At 40.0% G+C, this 23,262-nt stretch overlaps 2 protein-coding genes across 4 annotated transcripts in view; one reads left to right on the top strand and one right to left on the bottom strand.

The window, feature by feature from the left end:
* The first annotated feature begins 135 nt into the window (after positions 1-135).
* LOC308146564 (ras-related protein Rab-19-like) lies at positions 136-4,899 on the top strand. The gene is made up of 4 exons (XM_080518453.1): positions 136-975; positions 3,150-3,333; positions 3,773-3,876; positions 3,951-4,899. The coding sequence occupies exons 1-4, from the start codon at positions 781-783 to the stop codon at positions 4,137-4,139; spliced, it is 672 nt and encodes a 223-aa protein (XP_080374579.1). The 5' UTR covers positions 136-780; the 3' UTR covers positions 4,140-4,899.
* Positions 4,900-6,886: 1,987 nt separating this feature from the next.
* The window catches only part of lrrc17 (leucine rich repeat containing 17), a 38,295-nt gene continuing 21,919 nt past the window's right edge, over positions 6,887-23,262 (bottom strand). For all 3 annotated transcript variants that reach the window (XM_080518080.1, XM_080518081.1, XM_080518079.1), the window contains exons 2-5: positions 18,518-18,875; positions 16,755-17,241; positions 10,820-10,975; positions 6,887-7,879 (exon numbers count right to left, since the gene is read on the bottom strand). In XM_080518080.1, the coding sequence (XP_080374206.1) occupies positions 7,440-7,879; positions 10,820-10,975; positions 16,755-17,241; positions 18,518-18,790 (1,356 nt within the window). In that variant the 5' untranslated portion in view covers positions 18,791-18,875 and the 3' untranslated portion in view covers positions 6,887-7,439. The remainder of the gene's footprint in view (positions 7,880-10,819; positions 10,976-16,754; positions 17,242-18,517; positions 18,876-23,262) is intronic.

A 23,262-nucleotide genomic window follows, 5' to 3' on the forward strand; every position in this document is an offset into this window, starting at 1 on the left:
GGGCTACCTGCTTGGAACAGGTAGGGCAGGTTTCTATTGTCACCACAGGTGCCATGAAGAGAGAGCGAGAGGCAGAAAGAACAGACTAAAAAAGAAAAAACCTCAGAAGAGAAGGACACATCAGAAATAAAAGGATTGGATGGATCAGCCGGGGGAAACATGCTGACACGTGTGTGAAAGAGCAGCAGGTGGATCAGACAGCAACCTGGATTATGGACAAGAGCCTTGTGCAAGTTCATCTCACACAAGGAGAGAGATTTTTCACTTTGCAAAGCAGAGCTTGTGCGCTGGGACAAAAAGAATGGGATTTGTATTCATGCTGAATTTTGCTGTCGTGCTTTGAGTGAGTCATCACCTGAGGAGGCAGTTTTGCTCTGATAAAAGAGGTCAAGAAGGAAAAATATCAGTTTGGTTCTTCTGGCCTGTGTCCTATATAGGATTGCTTTCCCAAAGATTAACATTGAAACTGAAGGACTGAATGAAACTTTCAAGCATTTCGGGAACTCCTTTTGATGAGTTTGCATATTTTCTTACACCTCCAAACTGGTTTTGCTGGCTGCACATGGGTTGATTTAACTAAATACACTCTGCCGTTGCAAATATTTCCTGTTGATCAGCTGGGAGAAGAAACGGGAGCAATTTAGTTTTTTTTCAGTTGTTTTGGATGAGTTTAGGGATTTTGTAGCTGAAATACCCGGCATTCCTGGTGGTCTCCAACACAGGAAAGGTCACGTTGGACACATTGTCAGAAACTGACTCCACTCATACTGTACATTCACCATGCAGACATCAGGGCCCGAACTTGATGACTGCTTTGATTTCCTTTTTAAAATCATCCTCATTGGAGACTCCAACGTCGGGAAGACTTGTGTGGTTCAGAATTTCAAGTCGGGGATTTTCACCGAGAAACAACAGAACACCATTGGGGTGGACTTCACTGTGAGGACTGTGGACATCGAGGGGAAGAAAGTGAAGGTCGGTTCTGAGTGTGTGTTCTGTTTGAGTGTGTGTGTGTGTGTGTGTGTGTGTGTGTGTGTGTGTGTGTGTGTGTGTGTGTGTGTGTGTGTGTGTGTGTGTGTGTGTGTGTGTGTGTGTGTGTGTGTGTGTGTGTGTGTGTGTGTGTGTGTGTGTGTGTGTGTTTGACTCAGTTGATGAAAAAATAAGGATTACAAAGTAAAAATGAACATTGCTGTAGAGATTTATAGGGCGTGTTTTTACTGATTTATCAATCAGAAACATCTCTATGCATGCAACTATTGGAATGACATGGCACAATGTGGAATGAACTTCAGTCAATGAACCATTTTGGACTTTTTGTAAGTATCTGAGTTGGATGATCACAATAAACCAATAGGTTAAAAAAAAAAAAACTCTCCAAAACCATGAATATATCCTAACTATTCTCTTATAATGCATGAGAGGAAGCCATCTTTAACAACAGACTGCAGGGTTGGAGGGCTGTCTGGTGGAATTATGAATCAAATGAATGGGAAGAAGGAAACATCACACACATTGGAAACTCAATTGTTTTAAATCTGTCTTTGATGACACAGCTTGAAAATTTCATAAAGAAGTTAAAACTATAATATAGGTACTTCTTCAAGAACAAATGTCTCCCCGTCATTGCGAGTAAATGTCACTTTCTTGCCGGCCATTACAGTGACATTGTTTATATGAATGCCTCTGCTAACTGGTCATCATTATGCACCTTTTTGAAAAATTTTATCACTGAATAAATCCTTGGATCGCCGCCTTCATGCTTTTCCTACAAGTAGTTAGTTCATTTACAATCTGTGCTTCCTTGTCTATATTACATGCCTAATACCTTCATCACTGTCTTCGTTTGACAAGATTGAAAAGGAGCCAGTTTGATTCCGCCAGTTAATTTGAATCCATCTTTGAAAAAAGTTTGATTTAATATAAACTTGCTCCACCTCACTAATCCCATTGACCTGTATAGAAACGGTTGTATTGAACGCACACACCATGTTTCTTTAAAAGACAGGACAATTCGTCTCAGTTCAGTTTGGGAGTGCATGACTCCATGGTGAGCTTGTCCTTAGGTTACAGTGTCACTCAGTGAGCCCAAAACAAGTCGGACCAGCTGCTCATATGAAGGACCCGTCGATCAGGTTTTTCTGCACAAGCCGCGAGCAAAAAATACACTTGGAATGAATTCTTTTCAATCATCAAGCAAGAAAAGGAAAAAATGTTTTGTTGACAGTGGTTGTTCATGAGCATTAATATGGACTTTGACTGTCAGCATTGACAGATACATTGATGTCACAGGGAGAGCAGTAAAAAAAAACAACACTTTTGTAGTTTGATGTATTGGTATTTCCAAAAGCTTTGTGTCTCATGGTCACTGGGAATGTGTTTGTAAGCTGTAACTTGGTCACCATACACAAACACGTCAACAGTTCCTTTATTGTTTTGAATCCAGAATTGATTACATGCCCTCCTTTGTCAAACAGGCAAATAATTAACTGAACTATTTTGAGAGCAGGACAACATCTTCCAACCATTTTACAATTAAAATATGTTCCTGTTGAAGGTGAATGAAGCTCGTTATCAAAGGCACATTTAGAGTAGCTTTTATTTTAGCAGGAATTCAGCTTCTTATTCTTATTTTATGGATTTTTTTTGCTATATGAAAGAAAGCATTCCCAAGATGTGTTATTTTATTTTTTAAAATTCTTATTATACATCTGCAGACTGGATTCTGATTTACTGGCATATTGATATTCATAAAATGAAAGATGCAAGTGGCTTTTTCATTGCAGGAATTGGGAAAGATGCATATATTTTGTTCTACCATTACTTGACAGGGGTTAGAGCAGTCGTCATTAGAAATGGTCACAGATGAGTTTGGTTGTTTGGGTCTGAAAGGTTGCTATGACAGTTGTTACTACCTGAGATTCATCTGTTTGGTCCTCAGGGATTTTTCTGCTGAGAGACACTGGGATCTGTTCTTAAACTGTCCATGTGTTTTGTTTATTAAAATATTATTTATATCTTTTGGCCTTATGTGTTGTAAATATGGTGTCAGTTTGGCGGAAATGCTATTTCCTTGTGGTAATTTGTGTATTCAAAAGCTGACTTGTTGTTTTTTGGGTTGTTTTTTTTGCATGTCTGTCTGTGTGCCACAGATGCAGGTTTGGGACACAGCTGGTCAGGAGAGGTTTCGTACAATCACCCAGAGTTATTATCGCAGCGCTCACGGCGCCGTGATTGCGTATGACATCACACGGAGCTCGACCTTCGACTCGGTCACCCATTGGATCAAAGAGGTGGAGATGTACGGTGCGGCCAATGTAGTTCTGGTTCTCATAGGTGAGTGTGAGCTTTATTCTATAGATTTCTTCCTGTTAAAAGAGAGTTTCTCTTTTCCACCATCCTCTCTATGCTTACTCAAGTGGAATAGTTGGGTCTTTCTCTGTAAACGTGAACTGAAAGACACCAATTCACCTACTTGGCATGTCTTTGGGAACCCAAGCGTGGATAAAACTCAGGACTACATCACCGTATGCCCTACCTGAATATATTTCAGTGGCTTGTGTGCCAAATTATGACATTGGTCACATTTGTAACAGAATTTATGGATTTGTGTAAATATCTTGTAGCGTATTGATGTTTTTGTCTATTTTTCCCATTTAAATTGTTTTTAAAAACAGGGTAAAGATCATCTGCTCTCACAAAAAAGACAGCTGAAAGTAAATCTTAAACAAATTTAAACGTCTCGATTTAAATATTTCTGTCTCTCCCCATTTAGGTAACAAATCTGACCTCGAGGATGAACGGCAGGTTCAGTTTGACACAGCCTGCAATCTGGCAAAGGAGAAAGGCATCCTAGCTGCGCTAGAAACATCTGCAAAGGTAGTGGGAGTAGTCAATCACACAAAACACATCCAACAATATGAATTTTGAACCAAACCTGTCGTTATTTGTAGGAGAGTCAGAATGTAGAAGAAGCTTTCGTGATGATGGCCAAAGAGTTACTCCTTCGTAATGGCCACAACGTCCACTATGGAGGCTTTGAGAACTACACCACTCCTCGAATGCTCCTCCGATCCAACTCCCGGGCGGTTAATGGGCCCATTCCGTCCCCCACAGCGCCAGAAAAGAAGTCCTGCTGCTGAACTCACATGCCCGTCGGAGAGAGAAGTTTAATGGTGGACAACAGTGGATAATAGGAGCGACAGTGATGAACACTTTCATTCATGAACTTTGAAGAGCAATAATAGATTATTTAAAGAAAATGTGTGAATGTGGATGAAGCCATTATGGTTTCAAGAGCAAAGAAGAAGCTGAAAATTGTTGAAAAGTATTGAACTATTCATTCAGGGTAATTTTACCTGACTTACTGACCAGTAGTTGACCAAGCATGTTTACAACTATGAGAGTAAAAGAAATTATTAATTTTGATGGGTATTATCGATATCATGTTGTTGTTTTTTTTTAATATGTGGCTGGACTGCTTTTCATTATCTAAATGTCATGGCAAAGTCACTCTTTCTGTTTTTGAAGTTTGCACTTTCAAAACTATCCAAACTTAAATAAGATGCTATTTCTCATCACAATAATTACAATGCAATGAAACATATTTGTCTTATCACAGATTTGCTTCAATTTGTTTGGTGTTTCCCACAATAATTCTGCTTCACTGCAGCATATTTAGTCAAAACATTCTGTCATTATTCTTTAATCTTCTGAAGTTTTCTTGTCAGAGAAATGACTCTGAGTATTTCACGCAAGTGACCACTTGTAGTGCTACTGAGACGAGTTCTGGATGAAAATATCTCCCAAACCCTGCTGAAAGCCAAAATACTGTGAATTTAACATGATTGCTTGAATTTTTTTCTTGTACAATGACATGTATGATAAATGGTTGTGAGGATGGATTCTTGTGTTTCTTTCTGTTGCTTATTGGTTTCTGCAATGGGGGGGGGGGGGGTTGTCTTGTTATGTACACTCTATCACAGGGCCAAATACAGACATGCTGACATCATGCTAACATTGAATAAGCCCAATTGCATGTTCTTTGTAAAACCCATGAATGCACAGGTAGAACATACTGCACCTACACAATGCATGTATTTTAAATCACATCAATGAAATGACTCACTAGTCTGCGTTATGCTACTTCTGTTTGTTCAACATATATACTTTTGCTGTTTACAGAACTATAAATGTTTGACACATGACATATTTCCTGCTCAGATTACATCAACAGTAATCTTAGCCTCTTGCTTTGATGACCTTGTTGCATCTGTGTGGGGTGTTTATATCACTGCAGTTCACATTAGTGTGACAGACAACGGGGGAAGATGTTTTTTTTTGCAGGATTACATCCAGTACAATGCATCTTTATTATTTTCTACGATACATGTATATCTTCAATTATCAATGAGAGATTTAATGTACTTGCAACACAATGTCACAGTGTTACAATGTTTTAAAAATCTATTTACACATCAGCGTTCTGGACAGGGTGTCCTCACTGCAGCACCAATCATTAAATATGTATTTACCCCCCATAAGCTTTCAATAAGACAAGAATAATGATGTCCAGCATGCTGAGACTGCTGAAGCAGGAAAAATTAACCATTTAAGTAAAATGTACTGTATGTCTCCACGTAATCACGGTATCACATTACCTGAAGCGTCGTCTGCTACTACCCTTCAGTCACTTGGTGGTGCTGTGCTATCACAATTATTCTGGAGCGGCTGTTTGGAGGTTCATTGACTTGAACATTATTCCTCCAAACAGAGTAAAAACGTCACAAAGTTGACTAAATTAAGAAAGATTGAAATGAGCCTCATGGATGATGCACACTTCAGACAACAAGCGGAAGCAATGCTTATTGATACCAGTCAGTGTGTCATTATTGACTTGGCATCATGTTGCCTGAACAGTCGAAATCTAAAAGACAGAGCAGGTGTTGTTCTGTCCAAAAAATAAAAAGGGTTCCAAGTGACAAAACCTTTAAAATTGATCACTGTGAACCCAGAATGCGATTCATTCATTCACCCATAGCAGGAGACAATTAAAAAAAATAAAATTGTTCGGATTAGTCTCGTCTCGGCGCTCAGGATATTTCCTCTTCATGAATAAAAATGCAAAATAATTTACTGAAATATTTTTTTATTTTTTTTAGAGAAGGAAAAAGTGTGTGCAGTGAAGAAAAATGGTTCTGAGTGACAAAAACATTAATATGTTAAGTTTTCCTTGTTTTAATTAAGTGTCTAGTTTGCTGTGTTTTTACACTTGTGGTGCAGGTAATTGCACCTTGTACCACAGAGTTTGTGAGTCTTGTCTTTTTTGTTCCAATGGGGATTCAAGCTTAAGGTCAAGGCTTTACTCAATGCGCCAGCAGGGGGACAGCTGCCTTGGTGAAGGTGAGGCTTTGTTTTTTTTGTTTTTTTTATGAAGAAACGTGACCATGTGGACTCAGGGGCAAAATGACATGACAGGGTTCCAGAAGATGTATTTATATTATAATGGAGCCTGTTGCTATAGGCTGGGCTAACAGTTCCCACCTCTTGCTTCAAGGGGTCTGTCTCTTGTGTCGCCTGTCAGATAATTAGTATGCAAACTGACAAAAGCTGGATCTATATGTGTAAAAATGAAATGCTGACACCACAGTTATTGTTAATTAAAGTTTGATGTAGTAGTTTGTCTGTACAGTTTTTGCACATGATTTGCACAAAATTAATTGGTCCTTTGCAGCAAAGTTGGCAGATTCCCAGCACAGAGTCTGGAAACTCCACGACCCCTCTGAACCAGAGAGCCACTGTTTGATGCAGTACATGCTTTCTGTCATTGCTCATAATTATGTGTCCGCGCAAAGTCTGCTGTGTCTGACCATCACTCAGAAAAACAACATTTCAGAAAAAATAAACCCAATTTTATTTCCAGAGAACAGGTAGACAGGATTGTACAATACAGCAAACAAGAACAGAAACTTCCTTTTTGTGTGGCAAAATATTATATCCTGATTGTTTTTTGTATTTTTTTTCTCTCCCTATCAATCAATCCAGAAAGCTTCTGTCAGCTGAGGGAAATTTTAAAATTACATTTATTTAATGGTGAACTCAAATGTTGTTACATTTGAAACGGGCTGTACTGGGAATGTTTGTTCTTTTTTCTTTGTTGTTTTTTTTAAAAAAGGCAAAAGAAAAGCAACCAAAAAACAAACAAACAAGGTATTTACTTAAAGGGATACACTCAGTAATCTGACTATTCAAATGTCAATCTTAATGAAGAAGGGAAAGATTGATTGATCTCATGAGGTTTAAAGGGTTTTCTTTCCCCATTGTAGTTTTTATTTGAGTTTTTTTTAAGCATCAAATTACTGAGTCTACCTTTAATAATCAACAATTCGACTCTTTAATTCCCTCCTATTGTATCCGAGTCAGTCCGACCACGCGCCTCCATCCTAACTCAACCTGATGATCTCGAATTTCTTGGGCTTCTTTCTCAGGTGCTGCGGTAGACGGTCGCCGTGCGCCTCCCCCGTCTCCCCCACCACCTCCTGCGCCTCGTTCTCGGACCCCCCTTGCGCTCCCTGTCCCGTGTCCATCCCTTCTGTCTGTCTGTCCTTGGGACACTCCCCGTTGTAGGTCTTGACGTAGTCCTCGACCCGCCAGCCCCTGAACTCCGGCGGCTCGGAGCAGGTCAGGCCAGTGTAGTAGACGGCATGGTGGTGCTTGAGCCAGTAGATCAGGTAGTGGATGTTGTAATCGCAGACCCACGGGTTGTTGCCCAGTGAGAGCTTCCGTAGGAAGTAGAGGTCTTCGAGTACGCCGTACTGGAAGTGATGGAGGGTGTTGTTGGACAGATCGAGCTCGCGGAGATACAGCAGGCCAGCGAAAGCAGCTGGACGGAAAGAGAGAGAGAGAGAGAGAGAGAAAAAAAGAAGAAAAAAGTCCAAGAACAGATTAACAGACATCAGATTTTTCCAAATCATCAATGTCTGCTGTTCTGCTTTGTGGAGTTTAATTCTGCAGGTGTGACTTATGTGTGTGTTTAGATACATATGGGAGGTGGAAAAATAAAAGCTAATATTTCATCAAGACATGATGCTTCAGTACAAAAGTCGTATCAGTTGCAGATTATTTATATAGGCTATGGTCATTTGATGAAAAGACGCCAAAGATAATCATCACTCTAAAGCAGGTTTACAGTTCTCCAGGGAGCCTTTTTGTTTTGTTTTTCGCTCATTGTTTTATTTTTCTTTTGGTTTGTCAACACTGCTTTCTAACTGGCAGAGATTTGAAAAGTGCTCACATCCTTTACATAAGAAGGGGGGGGGGGTAGTATAGATTAAGGTTCTTTAATTGATTAAAAGTAATCAAGCAGTGTTGGAAACAACACTTTCTTCCAAGGCGGCTGTACCTTCTCAATCAACTTCTGGCGAATCAATGAAATGCAGGAGGTGAACGGATGAGCAAATCAACAGCTGGGCTTCATAATTACTGAGTTGAAAGGCAACTGCTGTCATGCTTGAAAAGTTCCAGACGCTATTAGTCCAATTTGTTGGGTTTTTTTTCTCCTTCTCCTTCTTCTCATGTGAGAGGGAGTAATGGCACAGAGGAGACCGTTTCATGCTGTCCACTAGCCTTTGGCACATCTTTGATCTGATCAGAGCGGAAGAGAGGAAGGGAGGAAGCGAGGATGATGGGAGGAGGACGGACCAGAGAGGGGGAAGATAAATGTGGTGGGAACAAATATGTCACTTATATTAGAGAAAGAAAGTTATTAATTTATGGAAAATGTGGGTCATTTTGGAGCCAACGGAGTTATAGTCACACAGGAGTGAAATAGAAGGAAAGGGTGTCCTGTAATCTTTCTACTCCTAAACTTGCTACTGTTCATTTGCCTTTTGGACTCGACGCAGAGTGACCTACTTTCATCACATTTTATGAGAAACTTAATTAATCAATTGATTGTATCTCATTTAACTCTCTGGCAAACACACTTCTCATACCTGGGTGTGGTCTGGTTTTCCCTTTTTTAGTTTTGCTCGAAGGGAATCAAAATAGTTTTTCTTTCTTGTTGTTAAATAAGAAATTCAGCAGTAAAAACAACAAAAGCACGAGTTTGAACTCAGAAAGCTTGACCTGAACGGGACACCGATAATTTCTACAATATCAGGTGATGTTTCAGAGGGGTGAGAGGAAATTTAATGTAAAAAAAAAAAAAGATGTTTTTTTTTTCTCTCCTGTGACTGACAAGACTATTATTTCTCCTTCACATGGAAAACCATCAGTCATTTGGCTTAGTAAGTGTCCAAGTCAGCATTGAAAATTGTGGAAAACATGGCTGTATTGTGCCACAGCAGTTTAAATTGCATTTTCCTTCATTGTTTTTCTGTTTTGTTTCGGAGGTTTTTTTTTTTTTTCTCACCACATGAAAACAAGGCCATACAAACAACCTCTTGAGTTTTACTCATGATTAGAAGGAAGTTTCTTTATTGAGACCAGATGTCACTGGTTATCACGAGCCCTCAGACTTACACCAAATTTATTTTGGAGTTTCCAAATAGTTCTAGACACACTGGGGAGAGCAACAGTAGATTGTTTGCATATGTTTCTGTTGGGATGATTAAATCTAGAAGCTTTTGTAAAGGATTTCCCTCCTGAACAGGAAGACATTGGCCCATACAATGTAAAAAAGAGGAACGTGCACTTTTTGGTAATCAACTACACTACTACCAAAGTAGAAGCTCACAAAACACAGACTTTGCTTCAATTAAATTGAACCTAGAACCACTAAATGTTGTTTCCAGGAACATTGTCCCGTCTTACTTCCTTGTCACTATTGATGACTACATATTTCTAATTTCTAGTTTTTTTCCCACCTTATATTAATTTACGTAGGTGTACATTGCTTGTGTTTGTCCTCATACTACAGATGGTTGTTGAAAATCAATGTGAAGTTCAATAATCCAAAATATTTCATCCCACATTCCAAAATGTGCTGCACTGATTAACAATATTTACAATAAAAGAATGACTTTCCATCACTCATTATTCTCAATAGAAGGCATGGTATGAGGTAAAGTGGCACTAATGGTTATTATCCTTCAAGATATTAAAAATTTGCCAAATTAATGGCTTTCTTTTTCATTTTTAGTGACACTGTATATGACAAAAAATATAGTCCAATCAGAGAGCATTACCCCAAGTAAGCCTTTAAAATACTTTATCCCATAATAAGCACTCATAGGATTTTGTGGAGTGTTTTGCAGTTCTTTTAGTAAGAAGATAAATGTGTATCCAGATTCTATTAATATACAGGGTAATTATACAGACAAATTAAACATCATAAAAGGAACTCAAACTATTGCACAATGCATCGTAAAAAAAAAAAAAAATGCCCCGGAGAGATGACAGTAATGATGAAACATCTCCTGTCCCCACTACACAGTAACAATGGAGCATTGTCTTTTAGCTCACTATTTATCCCTCCTATTACTGTAATCATATTCAGGGCTCCACAAGTTGTTTGGAAAAAAAGTACAATATGATAAGTAGAGTATAAAAAACGTATATGCAATAAACAATATGACTGTTTGAGACTGTTAGTGTGTAAAATAGTGGTTACATTATCTGGCAGCCACAGTAATGGTCACAAAGCTCCATCGATTACTCTTTTGGTAGTTTCAGACTTAGTTACTCAATGGTTTCTTTTCTGGACCTCTTTCAGCAGCAATCAGGGCTTTATGACAGGCTTATTGTCTTATTTACCTTGCATATGAATATGTTTCATTAATTCATACCATACGTTTGAGTGAAGTTATTGCATGACTGTTACCTGTGTCTATCTTCTGGAGGTTGTTGCTGCTGAGGTTGAGCATCTTGAGATCTTTGGACAGCAGGAACTGTTTGGGCCTGAGATGATGGATGCCGTTATGAGACAGGTCCATTTTCACTATGTCGGACGGCAGGTCGGCTGGGACGTTGTTCAAATCTGCAGAAACAGAGAGAGAGAGAGAGAGAGAGAGAGAGAGAGAGAGAGAGAGAGAGAGAGAGAATATAAAAGGTCAAGCTTTGCTCGGATTTGAAAAAAATTAAAATAAACAGTGTGCCTCTTGAATTCATAGCTCTGATGGAGCAAATCCAATTAATTAATCTAAACCAAGAACACAAACCCCTCAAAATCATCCCAGATGAGAAACACAATGTGTTTGCGTCTTTATGTTTTCAAGATGTTTTTACAGCTTCAAGATGGATTCAAGTGTAACAGCGTGTGAAACGATATCTCTCCCACACACACACACACACACATGCATGTTCTAATGCATGAAACAGCGGTTTCTCCATATTGCAATCTCACCAGCAGAGCCGCCCGCCCCCTGGACTTCATAATGGAAGCTCCAGAGTTGGGAGCATTTCCAAAACATTATATCATCCCGGTAATGTCAGGGCAGTCGAAAGATAAATGTGACGTGGTTGAACACAAAGCTGCAAAGAAAACAGCTGAAACTTTAATGTCTGCTCACGACGGACACATCGGGTTTGTGTTAAAGCTCTGATTGCACAAGGGGCTAGTGCTGGATCAAGGCCTTAAAAAAAACAAAAAACAGGTTTCTTTTGTATTTTTTTCACTTGTTTCACCTGTCAACATGTGAAAAAATGTTAAAAAAAATAAAAATAAAAAAAGAACAAAAAGCCAGTGGCCTGTGCCATCTGTCTCATCGTTAAATGTTTTGCAGATGAATAGTGTTTAGGCAATTGAGTGATAGATAATACACAACCAAACCAAATTTGTTATGATATAAAACCAGTTTGAAGATTTTGGGAACGAAAACTACAAAAGAGCACTTGTCAGGGGATTGATACTTGTTTAGTATTTTTATTTGTATTTCCTCAAAATTGCTTCTCGGAACTTTTTATTGACAGTCTTTATGGACACTTCACAGCCACAGACATTTGGGCTTGTAACCAAGAAGGCACAGTGCCATAAATCCTCAGTTACTTGAAGAAAACACTCACTTTATCAGCCCGTACAGATAGGAAGCGCCATTAGGAAATGTAATTATTCTTCTGTGATAGTGACTGACTCTGCAGCAAGCATTTTCAGACAGGAAGACAGCAAGCTCCCTGCTTTTCACAATATTTTGAAAAGTCCAAAGAGAATCTAAGCTTTCACGGTTTGCCTGTGTCTGCATGTTTGGAAGAACTGGAAAAAGAGCAATCACTCCAAACATCAGACCCAAATTCTCAGGCTCCCTTGTGTGATATCAGACTGAAACCTTGAGAGCCAGATACAAATCCGCTCTGTCCAAGGAGGGAACATCTGTGTTTTAAAGTGAAAGGGGATCATCTTTTACACGGTGACAGTAGTTCAAAAATGGGTAAGTGGTGTCAGTGACCACAATGTCCCATTTTTTTTTTTAATCACGCTTGTTATCATGAGAAACGATATACTGCTTTCCTGGAGCTTAATATGTGTTCTTGAGGAAGTAAAGCATTTTATCCTTTGTTCTTTTTTTTTTTTTTTTTTTACATTTTGTAGCCTCAACAACCAAGTGAAGAAACACACAGAGGCAGAAACATGTCAGGAAATGTGAACCCCATCCACTCAAAAGTGCCTTTGGATTGAGCTTCCTGCTTTCTGCTGGAGTCATTACTCCACCGAACATCTGGGAGAATTTTTTTTTTTTTTTAATACTTGTGGTTTATTACCTGAGAAAATGTCTCCCAAGTATCTTCCGTGAATACTGTAAAAACTCCACAATAAATTTCACCTGAGACATTTCACAGCGATTCTCTCATTTCCTATTTCTTGTTTAATCGTATCGCGTATTTCACGCCAAAGTTCGGGCTCCCAGTTACTCCTTACGACAGTTATTTGTCAAAACACGAGGGATTATTATAACGCTAGCAGGCCACGCTTTAGTTGAAGAAATGCGCTGCCGTGAAATACATGGCAATATTTACACAGTTTGAATGAATGGCGCTCAGTGCAGACTGTTAATCTGGACATTTATAGACTTATTGCACTTTAAAGGCTTTGTGTGAGCGCGGCCGATGATTTGCATCGACATGTGGGCTTAAGTAAAAAGTCTGCAGCCTTTAGACTTGGTGACTTTTCGTCACCTTATGTAATCCATAAAATATCACACAGCAGTGCAATCTTTTGTGCTTATAATAGTTAAATCCGTGCAAACCCAGGCCTTGCCATATGTTTCGTGCTGTTTAGACAGCAGAAAGGGAAGCAGTTAATTTTTTACAGCACTGACATGATTACTCTGGGGTCAGCGGTGTGTAGTGTTGTGAATTCTTGAAACTTGGACTCAGACTGAAAAGCGGACAAGAGGAAGGACTGATTTATATGTTTTTTCAGGCAGTGGATTTGGTGCACGGACACATAAAGCAGCTCAGACTGACCATAGGCTTGAAATGCATTGGTGGAAATCCTTGTGGGGGCGGCGGACAAATAGATGATTGCCTACCTCAAATATATAATTTGTGAATTAAAAATAAAAGTGAAAGTCAAGAATGAGTGGCATTTCAACTCTGCTGTACTCAGAGAATTGAAGCTATCATAGCAAAGTGTCATATAGTGCATCTCTGTCTCTCTATGTTTTTCTATCTGCCAAGTGTCTGTCTTCTGTCTGCGATCCAGGACGTCCATTGAAAGAGTGATATAATATGTGCGTGGGCAGACATGGACGCACTGAAATTTCACGCACAATTCATTACCCTCCGGGGCACAATCCAGGCAAAGTCTGGGATTCAAAGCAAACAATTTGACATGTCGAGGGGAGTTTCTTAACAACATGAGATTTGTGGAAGGAAAGCTTCCTGAAAGCAGGTTGTGCTGTAATGTAACACATCTGTCATGTGTTTGGTTTCCGACACTATTCAGGGAAAAAGGGAGCTCCATTCACTGTTTTCATAAACTCTAATGTTCCTTTTTTGATTTATTTTTTATTGCTGAGGTTAATACGAGGGGGCTTCTGTAAATTTTACTGACCATTAATGGATTGGAACAAACGCAGGTCATTTAAAGTTACTTGCTGAGCAATTTCTGCTGAATTGCATGTATAAAACCACATAGTCACCAGTCACAATAATAAGGAGCGCAAGGTTGTGCAGATTGTATAATATGAAACTCGATAAGAAGTAATTGAAAGACAAATACGTCACATTTTCTGATTAAACCCAGCCTGAGAAATTTCCATATTAACTCAGGGTTTTGCTTTCATTGTGTGTTTGGAGACTGAAATCTTCAGTGGTTCACCCCAGGAAAAAACTGCAGTCAAGGCCAAACAAGGGAGACGTGAATACCCAGTAGAAAACAGGGAGATGAGCGACAAGAGGAAAATGTAGTTTTACGTCACTCTACACAAGCCCTGCTTTCACTTAACCTTCATATCAAGTTGACTTTTTTTGTATTTTTTGGCAATTCTCATCCCAGTGATAATAGCTGTCAAAATTCCTCGTTTCCTCTTGAGAGTCTGACTGCAGCTAATTAAAGTTTATAGCTGTGAGTTCTACCGCAACATCAAACACATTTGTGTTCTGGATTATCAGCAGAAGTAATGCGATTATCCGCAATTTGTACATGTACGAAATGAAGAAGAAAGGAGTGGGAAGTCGAGTTTAGTGCACCAACAGTATTTTCATTTAGCTTGAATGCAGTATTAATTGTTCACGGGTGGATCCCCAATTATATCTACAGTGTGTCATTTTTTTAAAACTTTCGTTTAAAAAGTGGACAAAACAATACCCACAGATCATGTCAACCTTCTCGAGTTATTCACTGTTCAGGTCATCAATGTGCAAGAAAATCAGAAGACAGAAAAGTGAGAGCTCGTTATAAGGATGAAAAAAACAACATTTGTTTCACAGTGAAACACCACAGGGCAGCTTTAAGTGTTACTGCAGCACTGGAGCAACACTGGCAATGAATTGAAGCTTGAAGGCATTATATCACGTATGAATGGTATCGAAGGTGGTTGGTTGTGACATCGGAGACACCAAAAAAGGCGAAATGTTCATCCAGAGCGGCAAAAAAATGTTCCAGCAGTTTGGAAAAGATTAGTATTAATGGATCACAGATTGAACATTGACACTCTGAAGACCTTGAAAAGCTTAATAATGGTGAAGAGAATGAGATTTGATGAGTTAACATTTCTGTCTCATATTCCAGGCTGTATCATGTAACAGCATATCAAACACTTTCCACATGTTAAAGTTTAGGCTGTCAAACAAACAAATGGGTGACCAGCATATAATGACATAATCTAGCCATGATACAATTTCACACAGCTGATAAGACTACTGGGACCAATGCAAACACCAGTGCCGGTGATCTGATGCAGAGAAAATCACAATGAAAAACCTCCAGTCATTTGGTAACGTCTTAGAGCGTATCGGCCAGGACAGAAAGCACATATTCAATTTCACACGAAACAGCTGTATATATAGTCTTCAAGGTGCAGCCTGGTTTGTAAATGGGGCAACAAAGACTTACGGTATTACTGGGTAAGAAATAGAAGGAAAGATGGATGGGATAAACCGCCTATGAGAGAAACAGAAAAACCTTCTAGTGGTTCAGATAAAGAATTGATTCAGAAGTCTGACTGTAGAAAAAAATAATTAGGAAAGTATGCAAAATGCTTCCTCGAGCATTTGCACAACACAGATGCAGCATTGTGTGCTTCTGGCTTGTCGGCGCTCGGTGAAAGATTGCTCTCACTGAAAGGCATAAGCTCCCCATTTATAAACGGATTTAATCGGTCATTCAAACGCAGAGGGGTCCCACTCGGTCTGAATCTTGAGCAAAGGCAATCTTTCAGTGTCCAGTGTGTATTCAGATCAGCGGGCTTCCTTGAAGCGACAAAATAGAAAGATGGGGGAGCGATTAGGTTTAAAAAAGCTCTCATAAAAGTAATTAAGTGTGATTCATCTGCACGGTTTCAGAAAACAGTTTATTGCTGCCTCTTTGAGGAGCAGCTCCCTTGTATTTAGACTTGAATGTTCTCATTTCTTATGCAGCTATGGCTCATTAAAACTGAAACTGCTCACAGATTTAGATGTTGCACATGGATCTCCCTTGCAGAAAATTAGTTCAATTCAACCACAATCACATTCAAAATGTTCTAACTGCTACTGAAGAAGGCTAGAAAATAAATAAGTCAAAAAGTCACAGACTTTATACACCGAAGTGTGTTATAACGTGATTTACATTCACCTTTTTACATCAACACAGATATCAATGGCAACTCACAAAGCAGCGCACGCAGCATTGTGACATCTGAAAGCAGACCTTCACTCGAAGCTTTTCCAGCAAACACTTCATCGTTCAGACGCGCAAACGCTTCTCACCTGATAAAACAAATACTTCTCTGCTGGCTCCCAAGTTGTAACCAAAACGCCAGCCAAATTAACTCTGGTGTTTAACTTTGTTCAAGTGTGGCTCTGTGCTGCAGAGCAGCGATCGACAGTCGAACAAATACACTTCTTTTCGTTCTGAAAGCTCTCCTCTGCCAGGGCTGTGTATGTGTCAGGCCACTTTTGCCAGGTGGGATTATTTGTTGTTTCACATGGCTGGCATAAAAGACGTGACTAACCTTCAGCGATGACTTAGTCTGTTTGTACAAGAGAGCAATGTCTCAGGAAGAAGAAATACTTATTGAGATTTCTCAGGTTAAGGTTATACTGATTAAGTGTATTTCAAATTTGTCTTATAAATAGAAAAAAGTCCTTTAAGGAGATACACGCAGACATCCTCTCACCTTTGGAGCTGCAGTCCAGCAGGAGATTGGGAAACATGTAGGTGTGGCACATGGACAGAGCTTGCGGTTTCTTTTTTATTGGCTTTTTGGGTGGTGGCCCTCCGTCCCCTCCGTCCGGTCTCTTATCAGGCGCACACAGCGAGTCCACATTGACCATTTTCAGCTTTTCCCCCCTCATGGAGTATGGTTCGGAACACTTGGCGTAGTTTCCCAGGTTCCGGTGGCTCGGCACCTGCAGGGTCCGGACCAGGCTGTCCAGCGTGCAGAGGCAAGTCCAGGGGTTGTCGTAGATACGGAGGTAGGTGAGGCGGGGCAGCGGGAGCAGGAACTCTTCTGAGGCCGTCTTTAGACTGTTGTGCTGGAGGAGCAGAGTGGTGAGCTGGGAAAGTCCGGCGAAGGCGCCGTCATCCATCCTGGAGATATCGTTCTGCTGGAGATCCAAACTCTTCAGCTGGGTGAACTGGGAGAACATATTGTCCCTCAAAACCTGGAAGGAGGCACAAACAGTTAGTTTCTCTCTGTCTGAAATGGAAGCACTGGTTCAACAGAGCAAGTGTATTGAGCTGCTTCATTCCTAAACACTCATCACACAGATTGAATGCAAAGTGGCAACGGCCGCCATGCGACATGGTTGGACACCATTGGGAGAAATGTTGGGTATCAAGGGAATCAAACCACCAACCTTGGGATTCAACAAGTCGTTCTACCAACTGAACCATGAAGGCTGGTTTCCACAGTTGTTTGAACAGTAACATATATTTACAAACACATTGCCCTCTTATTTTTTCCTGCTTGTTTATTTATTTATTTGGCAAAATCAGTCTTCAATAAGCAATTTTCAAAAGTCTTCTGAGATCTCTTTTTATAGGTATTGTTCAGAATTGCTCCTGCTCCTTCGGATTGACAAACCCTTTATACATCAAATTTGCATTATAACTGTTTCCAATATAGTTTTATTGAATAGACTTGACGTTTAATGTGCTTATCTACAGTTTTGATTGATATATAGATGTGATCACGTGTCATAACCAAATAACACAGAAAACTAAGTAATTTTAAAGGTTTGCAATACTTTCTTTTGCCTCATTAGTTGACTCATTAGTTATTTAAAAATCGGAGTCGGCAACATCTAAGAAACATTACATGTTGTGACACTAAAATAAACTTTGAAGAAGTAACACAAACTCCTGTTATCTAACTACAACTGTAAGAAACACATTTTCTTACACATAATAACTTAAAGTGCAACAAGTTTATCCCAGATGGAAATGTAAAGACTAAGAAAAACCTTTTCCCTCACTAATTATGCTCATTTTTCACTAGTTTGATCATCACTCATAGGTCTTTATTTATTGCTTCATGGCATAGCTATTTTTGCACCTGGAACACACACACACACACACACACACACACACACACACACACACACACACACACACACACACACACACACACACACACACACACACACACACACACACACACACACACACACAGAGGAACATTGCGTCTTTGATCTCAGACCCAAATAAATGGCGCACAGATGCTGGCGATATCAACAAACTCGCCGGGTTTCTGCTGAGCGTCAGACATCTGAGGCGCTTTACACTGAGGTAATTAATGCAAAGGATTTAATTTGCCCCACAAAACTGTCGTATATGTCCTCATTAATTGGTTTTTTAAATGTGCCTTGAATCAAAACCGGCGCCGCCATGAACCCGCCCCCTTTGGCTCCGGGTGAGCAGAAATCTGGAGGTGAATACCTGAAATTTATTCCTCGCCAGCAGCAGGTGCTGAATGTCTGTGGGCCATTCCTGCATCACGGTGGTCAGCTGCCTGTCTTGGCAGTCCAGATACTTCTCTCCAGCCTCCATGTACTCCGTACACTCCTGGGTTTGCCGCCGCATGACCCCGACCCTGCCTCTACCCCGCACGCGGCCCCCGTCGCCCCTCTCTCCGGCCCTTGGCCGAGGACCTCTCCGGGGCTCAGCTGACCGAAGGAGCAGCAGGAGAAGGAGGGTAGCCAGGAGACGCATGACGGGAGAGGGGAGGGGGGAGGAAGTCAGGCCTCTTAGTACTCAGGTCAGCGTTTGAAGACCGCTGGCAGGATCCCGGTCACAGCTGTGTGTATAAAAAAACAGAACGGAGGATGAGAGATAAGTTGTTTGAACAAAAACACACTTACTCCTGCAATCGAGCAAATATGGCAACGCTCAACTGCTTTCTGGTGTATGCAATACGCTTAACAAGGCATGAAACTAATCAGAAGGATATGACAGGAAAAATGCTCAGAGACAAAGAGGATCTAAGCCTCTATATTCACACTCGGGAGTAAAAAGGAGAAGAACAGTCTGTCCTGGTGGCACACGGAGACATGTTGACATCTCAACTGGTAACAAGGCCCATGTTGAATGAATTAGTGGAAAGGTAGAGTGAGAGTCGGGTGGAGAGAGAGAGTAAACAGGAAAAAGGGGATTTGGAAGATAGGGGGGGAAGACATTTGTTACATGTTAACGTGTAACATGTGGTTACTGTAAAGTCTGTTGTGGACTTGAGCTTAACTTCCGCAAATAGTCTATTCACATTGATTACTCATAGGTACAAAACCTTGATTTTGTGATTTAAGAGTTGTAAATATTACAAAATACACTTGGAAGTCACGTATTTACCTGTGCTTAAAACTGTATGCAAAAGAGACAGATATGAGTGTTGTGATCACTTCTTCAGGTTAATTTAGAGAAAAATGATTCTCATAGTTCAGTATTTTGATATTACTGTACAAACCAAAAGGCAACACAAATATTTACAGCATCTGGCCAACTAAATCCTGCATAATGCAATATATAAAATCGCATGCAAGTTTCATGCATGAAGTAAAGTTAAGTGGAGGCTTGAGATATCAGTAAGTGGAAGGACTTTCGACTCGGCCATCTGCTTCTCCCTGTTTAGTCTTTCTGTGAAGAAGCAACAAATCTGACTGTGGTTTTTATTTTGTTCAAAACATGAAACAGTAGCTTGAAAGTCACTGCCTCTTGATCTTTTTCTGCTCCAATTCATGAGTCTCGCTTTGTCATTATTTGTTCTTCCAGACTGTGAAACTCTCATCAACCACAATAGATCATTTCTTCCAAGCCTGGAAATAAGAATTATTATAGTTAATGCAATAATATTGGTAATTTTGTTTTTCCTCAGCAGACTGCTTGCTCACTGAAGGCTACATGAATGTGTATGAATGTTCAAGATCTATGGTAAAAGAAGTGAGTCATTGTTCCCCTAAACGATCAGAGGGAAACACACACACATGTGCGTGCACACACACACACACACACGGAATCTGACTCAGTCCAACTGTACAAAACCGCAGCCCTCTCACTGCCTTCCAGTCCCACACAGTGGAACAAGCCTGTCAATGCAGATGGTATCCTTCCATTGTGAATAACAGACTGGGCATGTTGACTCGATACAGACAGAAACAGCTGAGAATGCATCTGGGGGACGTACTTTACAGTTCACTGGGTATTCCTCCACCGGCCAACTATCAATCACCTCAAATGAAGCAAACATGAAAGTTTAGTCGCGTTCATTCAAGCCATCACACGCAACAATACACCTCCAATGAGAGGTCTCTCCAAGTCACAACACACATTTCATGAATCAGTCTCTTCAGTCATCGTCTACCCCAAGGTCAATAATCATCCACCTCACTGCTTTTAAAATGCAAGCTCTACCCTGTATATTGTTACCTTCTTGGACACAAATGCTCAGCACATGTCCTGGTGTCTGCGTTTCTCCATTATGAAGCTAATGAGGAACATGTTTCAACACAAGATGCCAGTGTAAACACCAGACTAAACAAGACTGCGGTAGAAACTATAGAATTGAGCAATGAATAGACTCTGGCAGGTTCTCCCAAAATACCAAACTATAAAGCACTTTCAGGTTCTCATGTATTGCAGTGCAGATGTAGCAAAAACTGTACTATACATATAGTAAGTTGCATGACTTCGTCCTTGCACCATAGAGGTCAACATTAATGGCACTGTCTCGTTAGTATAAAGAAATTACTAAGAAAATGAACAAACGCGAATGTATCCACAAAAAAACAAGCCTTCATCAAACGCTAGTATCTGATTTTTCATTTTTTATTTTCCTAGAATAGTAGACATTTAATAGCAAATACATTTAGTATAGTATTGAAACCATCTTTTCTTAAATAACTTCACACTGTAAAAAAAAAAAAAAAAATCTCATTGGGAGAGTTGGGTGGAAAACTTTCACGGATGTAGGAGTCTATATATGTCAGGTTTTTATTCATTGGAAGAAAGATAATAGGATTTCCCCCCCCCCATTTCAGACATTTCAGATTGTACAGCAATGCAATCGCTGGACCGGGCCATTGTGATGCAGCGAGAACTGATATGTAGAATATCTCTGTTTACAACTCCATCATCAGCTGTGGTCATGAACTTTGGGTCGTGACCGAAAGAATGAGAGTGGCTGAAATGAGTTTCCTTCACAGAATGGCGGGCCTCACTCGATCATCCAGGACACTCAAGGCAGAACTCCTTTATATTGAAGCCACTGCAACCAAATAGGCAGGGTAGAATATGAATGGACTTTATCACTCCTGTACATGTGAAGACAAATAAAAGTATGCATGAATCCAGGAGATGCAATATTTTGAAAATTAAGTTTAGATGTGTTGAAATACAGATATTACCAAATAAAGATTGCTTTTTCCTTTACTTTTCAGTTTTGGAGCAAAGTTAAATGACTGTCGGCTTAAATTAAGCAAAGATGGCTGAAATGGATGGGCTCATTCATGTGTTCTCTTTAAAGCAGGACTGTCAAAGTAATTTTAGTTCCAGGGCTATAGAGAGACTAAATTGATGCTGAGTAAAAAAGACATGACCAGGGAAATGATATGATAACCTATAAATAATGACAAATCTGCACGTATCCATTAGTTTTACCAGAAAAGGGGTGAGTATATGATCAAAAATCCACATTTAATTGAATATATTTTGACAAAACCTGAACAAGTTGATCTCTTTAAAGCCCATAAAATTAGTAGTTTCAACATTATGTTGTTCTTAACAAACTCTTCTGATCACTACAGTGTTTCCCTTCATGCTTATGTAGATAAAGGCCACTGCTACTGAGGCTCTGCGGTATTTAAAAGTGTAGGATCCAAAAGGAGCTGCTCTCTTTCTTCACCATTTTTATTTAATTCAATTCTCTTCACTTCCCTCCGAGCTTAGCGAACCACGAGTTTGGCTCAGGTTTGGTCCTGTTGGTCAGATCTTGTCCACATCACAGCTGTTTGGCAGGAAAAGTCCTGCCCTTCTCAGAAAACTATATCTGGAGACATCCTGCAGTATCCAAACACGCCTCCCATCTGTGACCATAACAAGCCCAACGAGCTAAAACTATCTCTGTGGGTCACCTCATGGTTACATCAGCTCAAATTAGCTCTCAGTCTGGTATAATTTTCCAAACCAGCTCCCGCTGGTCACTCAATGGGAACTCAGGGCAGTCTTTAAAAACAAAAATGTAGGTGTATAGATCAGCTTTAAGCCCTTTTGGTCAGGCCTTTCCTCAGGGGCCTCGTTCTCAGGACGCTTTGCTGCCACTATTATCTATCCTGAACCCAAATAAAAGCTTGGTCTGGATAGAAAATATATGTATCATGATGCTATATCACATATTTCATTCAATATTTGGTCACACTCTTGGCTCATTAAGCAGATTTTTCAAGTAAATCCAAACTTCTCGTAAACCTTTTAGAGGCAAGAGTGAGAACATGATTATGTCATGAGTTGTGACAGATTCAGCTACCAAAGTGCCCCGAACAGACACTTACTACATCACTGCTGCTAAATCTGCCGCGCAAATGGAAAAGTTATTGTTAGATCAGTTGCATTAATCCTTTTAAACAGCTCTCCACACCAAAACAGTTTATCCAGTCAGCCTACAGACGAGTAAAGGACACCAAGTCCTCTGCACAAATGCGCTCTCAATCAAAACAAACCACTGAATAAACGCTCACGTCTGCCGTGTTTCACGGTGTGGAATTTGTTTAAGCGAACGCGGCAAAGGGAGTATACAACTGAATATATTGTCTACCTTGAGTAACCTGTCTCTATGTGTGACCTCAAGGAACTTTTTTTTTTTTATTCCTTTGACCCGTATACCTCATATTTAATATCGCTATTTGAAATTATGAGTTTAAAGTTTAACCTAGGTGGGTGGCACAGTGACAGCGTGCGAGACAGTAGCACAACACACATACTGCAGGGTTATCAGTGTGAGTAATGAAGTGGAAAGCACTTTAAGCAGGTTGTTTGGCAGTAAATACTGAGATCAAAAAGTAAATATGTGAATAAAGTAGCAGCAACACATCTCTATCCCGCCTAGGGTTGCTGGAGTTGATCCCAGATGATAATTTCAAATGCACAATATGAAGTATATGTATATCTATTATTCACACAAAAGGACATAAAGGAAG

This window comes from Blennius ocellaris (genome assembly GCF_963422515.1).
Source record: "Blennius ocellaris genome assembly, chromosome: 22".
Classification (NCBI taxonomy): Eukaryota; Metazoa; Chordata; class Actinopteri; order Blenniiformes; family Blenniidae; genus Blennius; species Blennius ocellaris.

What these genes read in the sequence shown, in the direction of transcription:
- LOC308146564 (XM_080518453.1), top strand. Translation starts at nt 781, where the DNA reads ATGCAGACATCAGGGCCCGAACTTGATGACTGCTTTGATTTCCTTTTT. An exon ending in TGTAGTTCTGGTTCTCATAG is followed by an intron (nt 3,334 to 3,772) that starts GTGAGTGTGAGC and finishes CTCCCCATTTAG; the next exon opens with GTAACAAATCTGACCTCGAG. An exon ending in CGCTAGAAACATCTGCAAAG is followed by an intron (nt 3,877 to 3,950) that starts GTAGTGGGAGTA and finishes CGTTATTTGTAG; the next exon opens with GAGAGTCAGAATGTAGAAGA.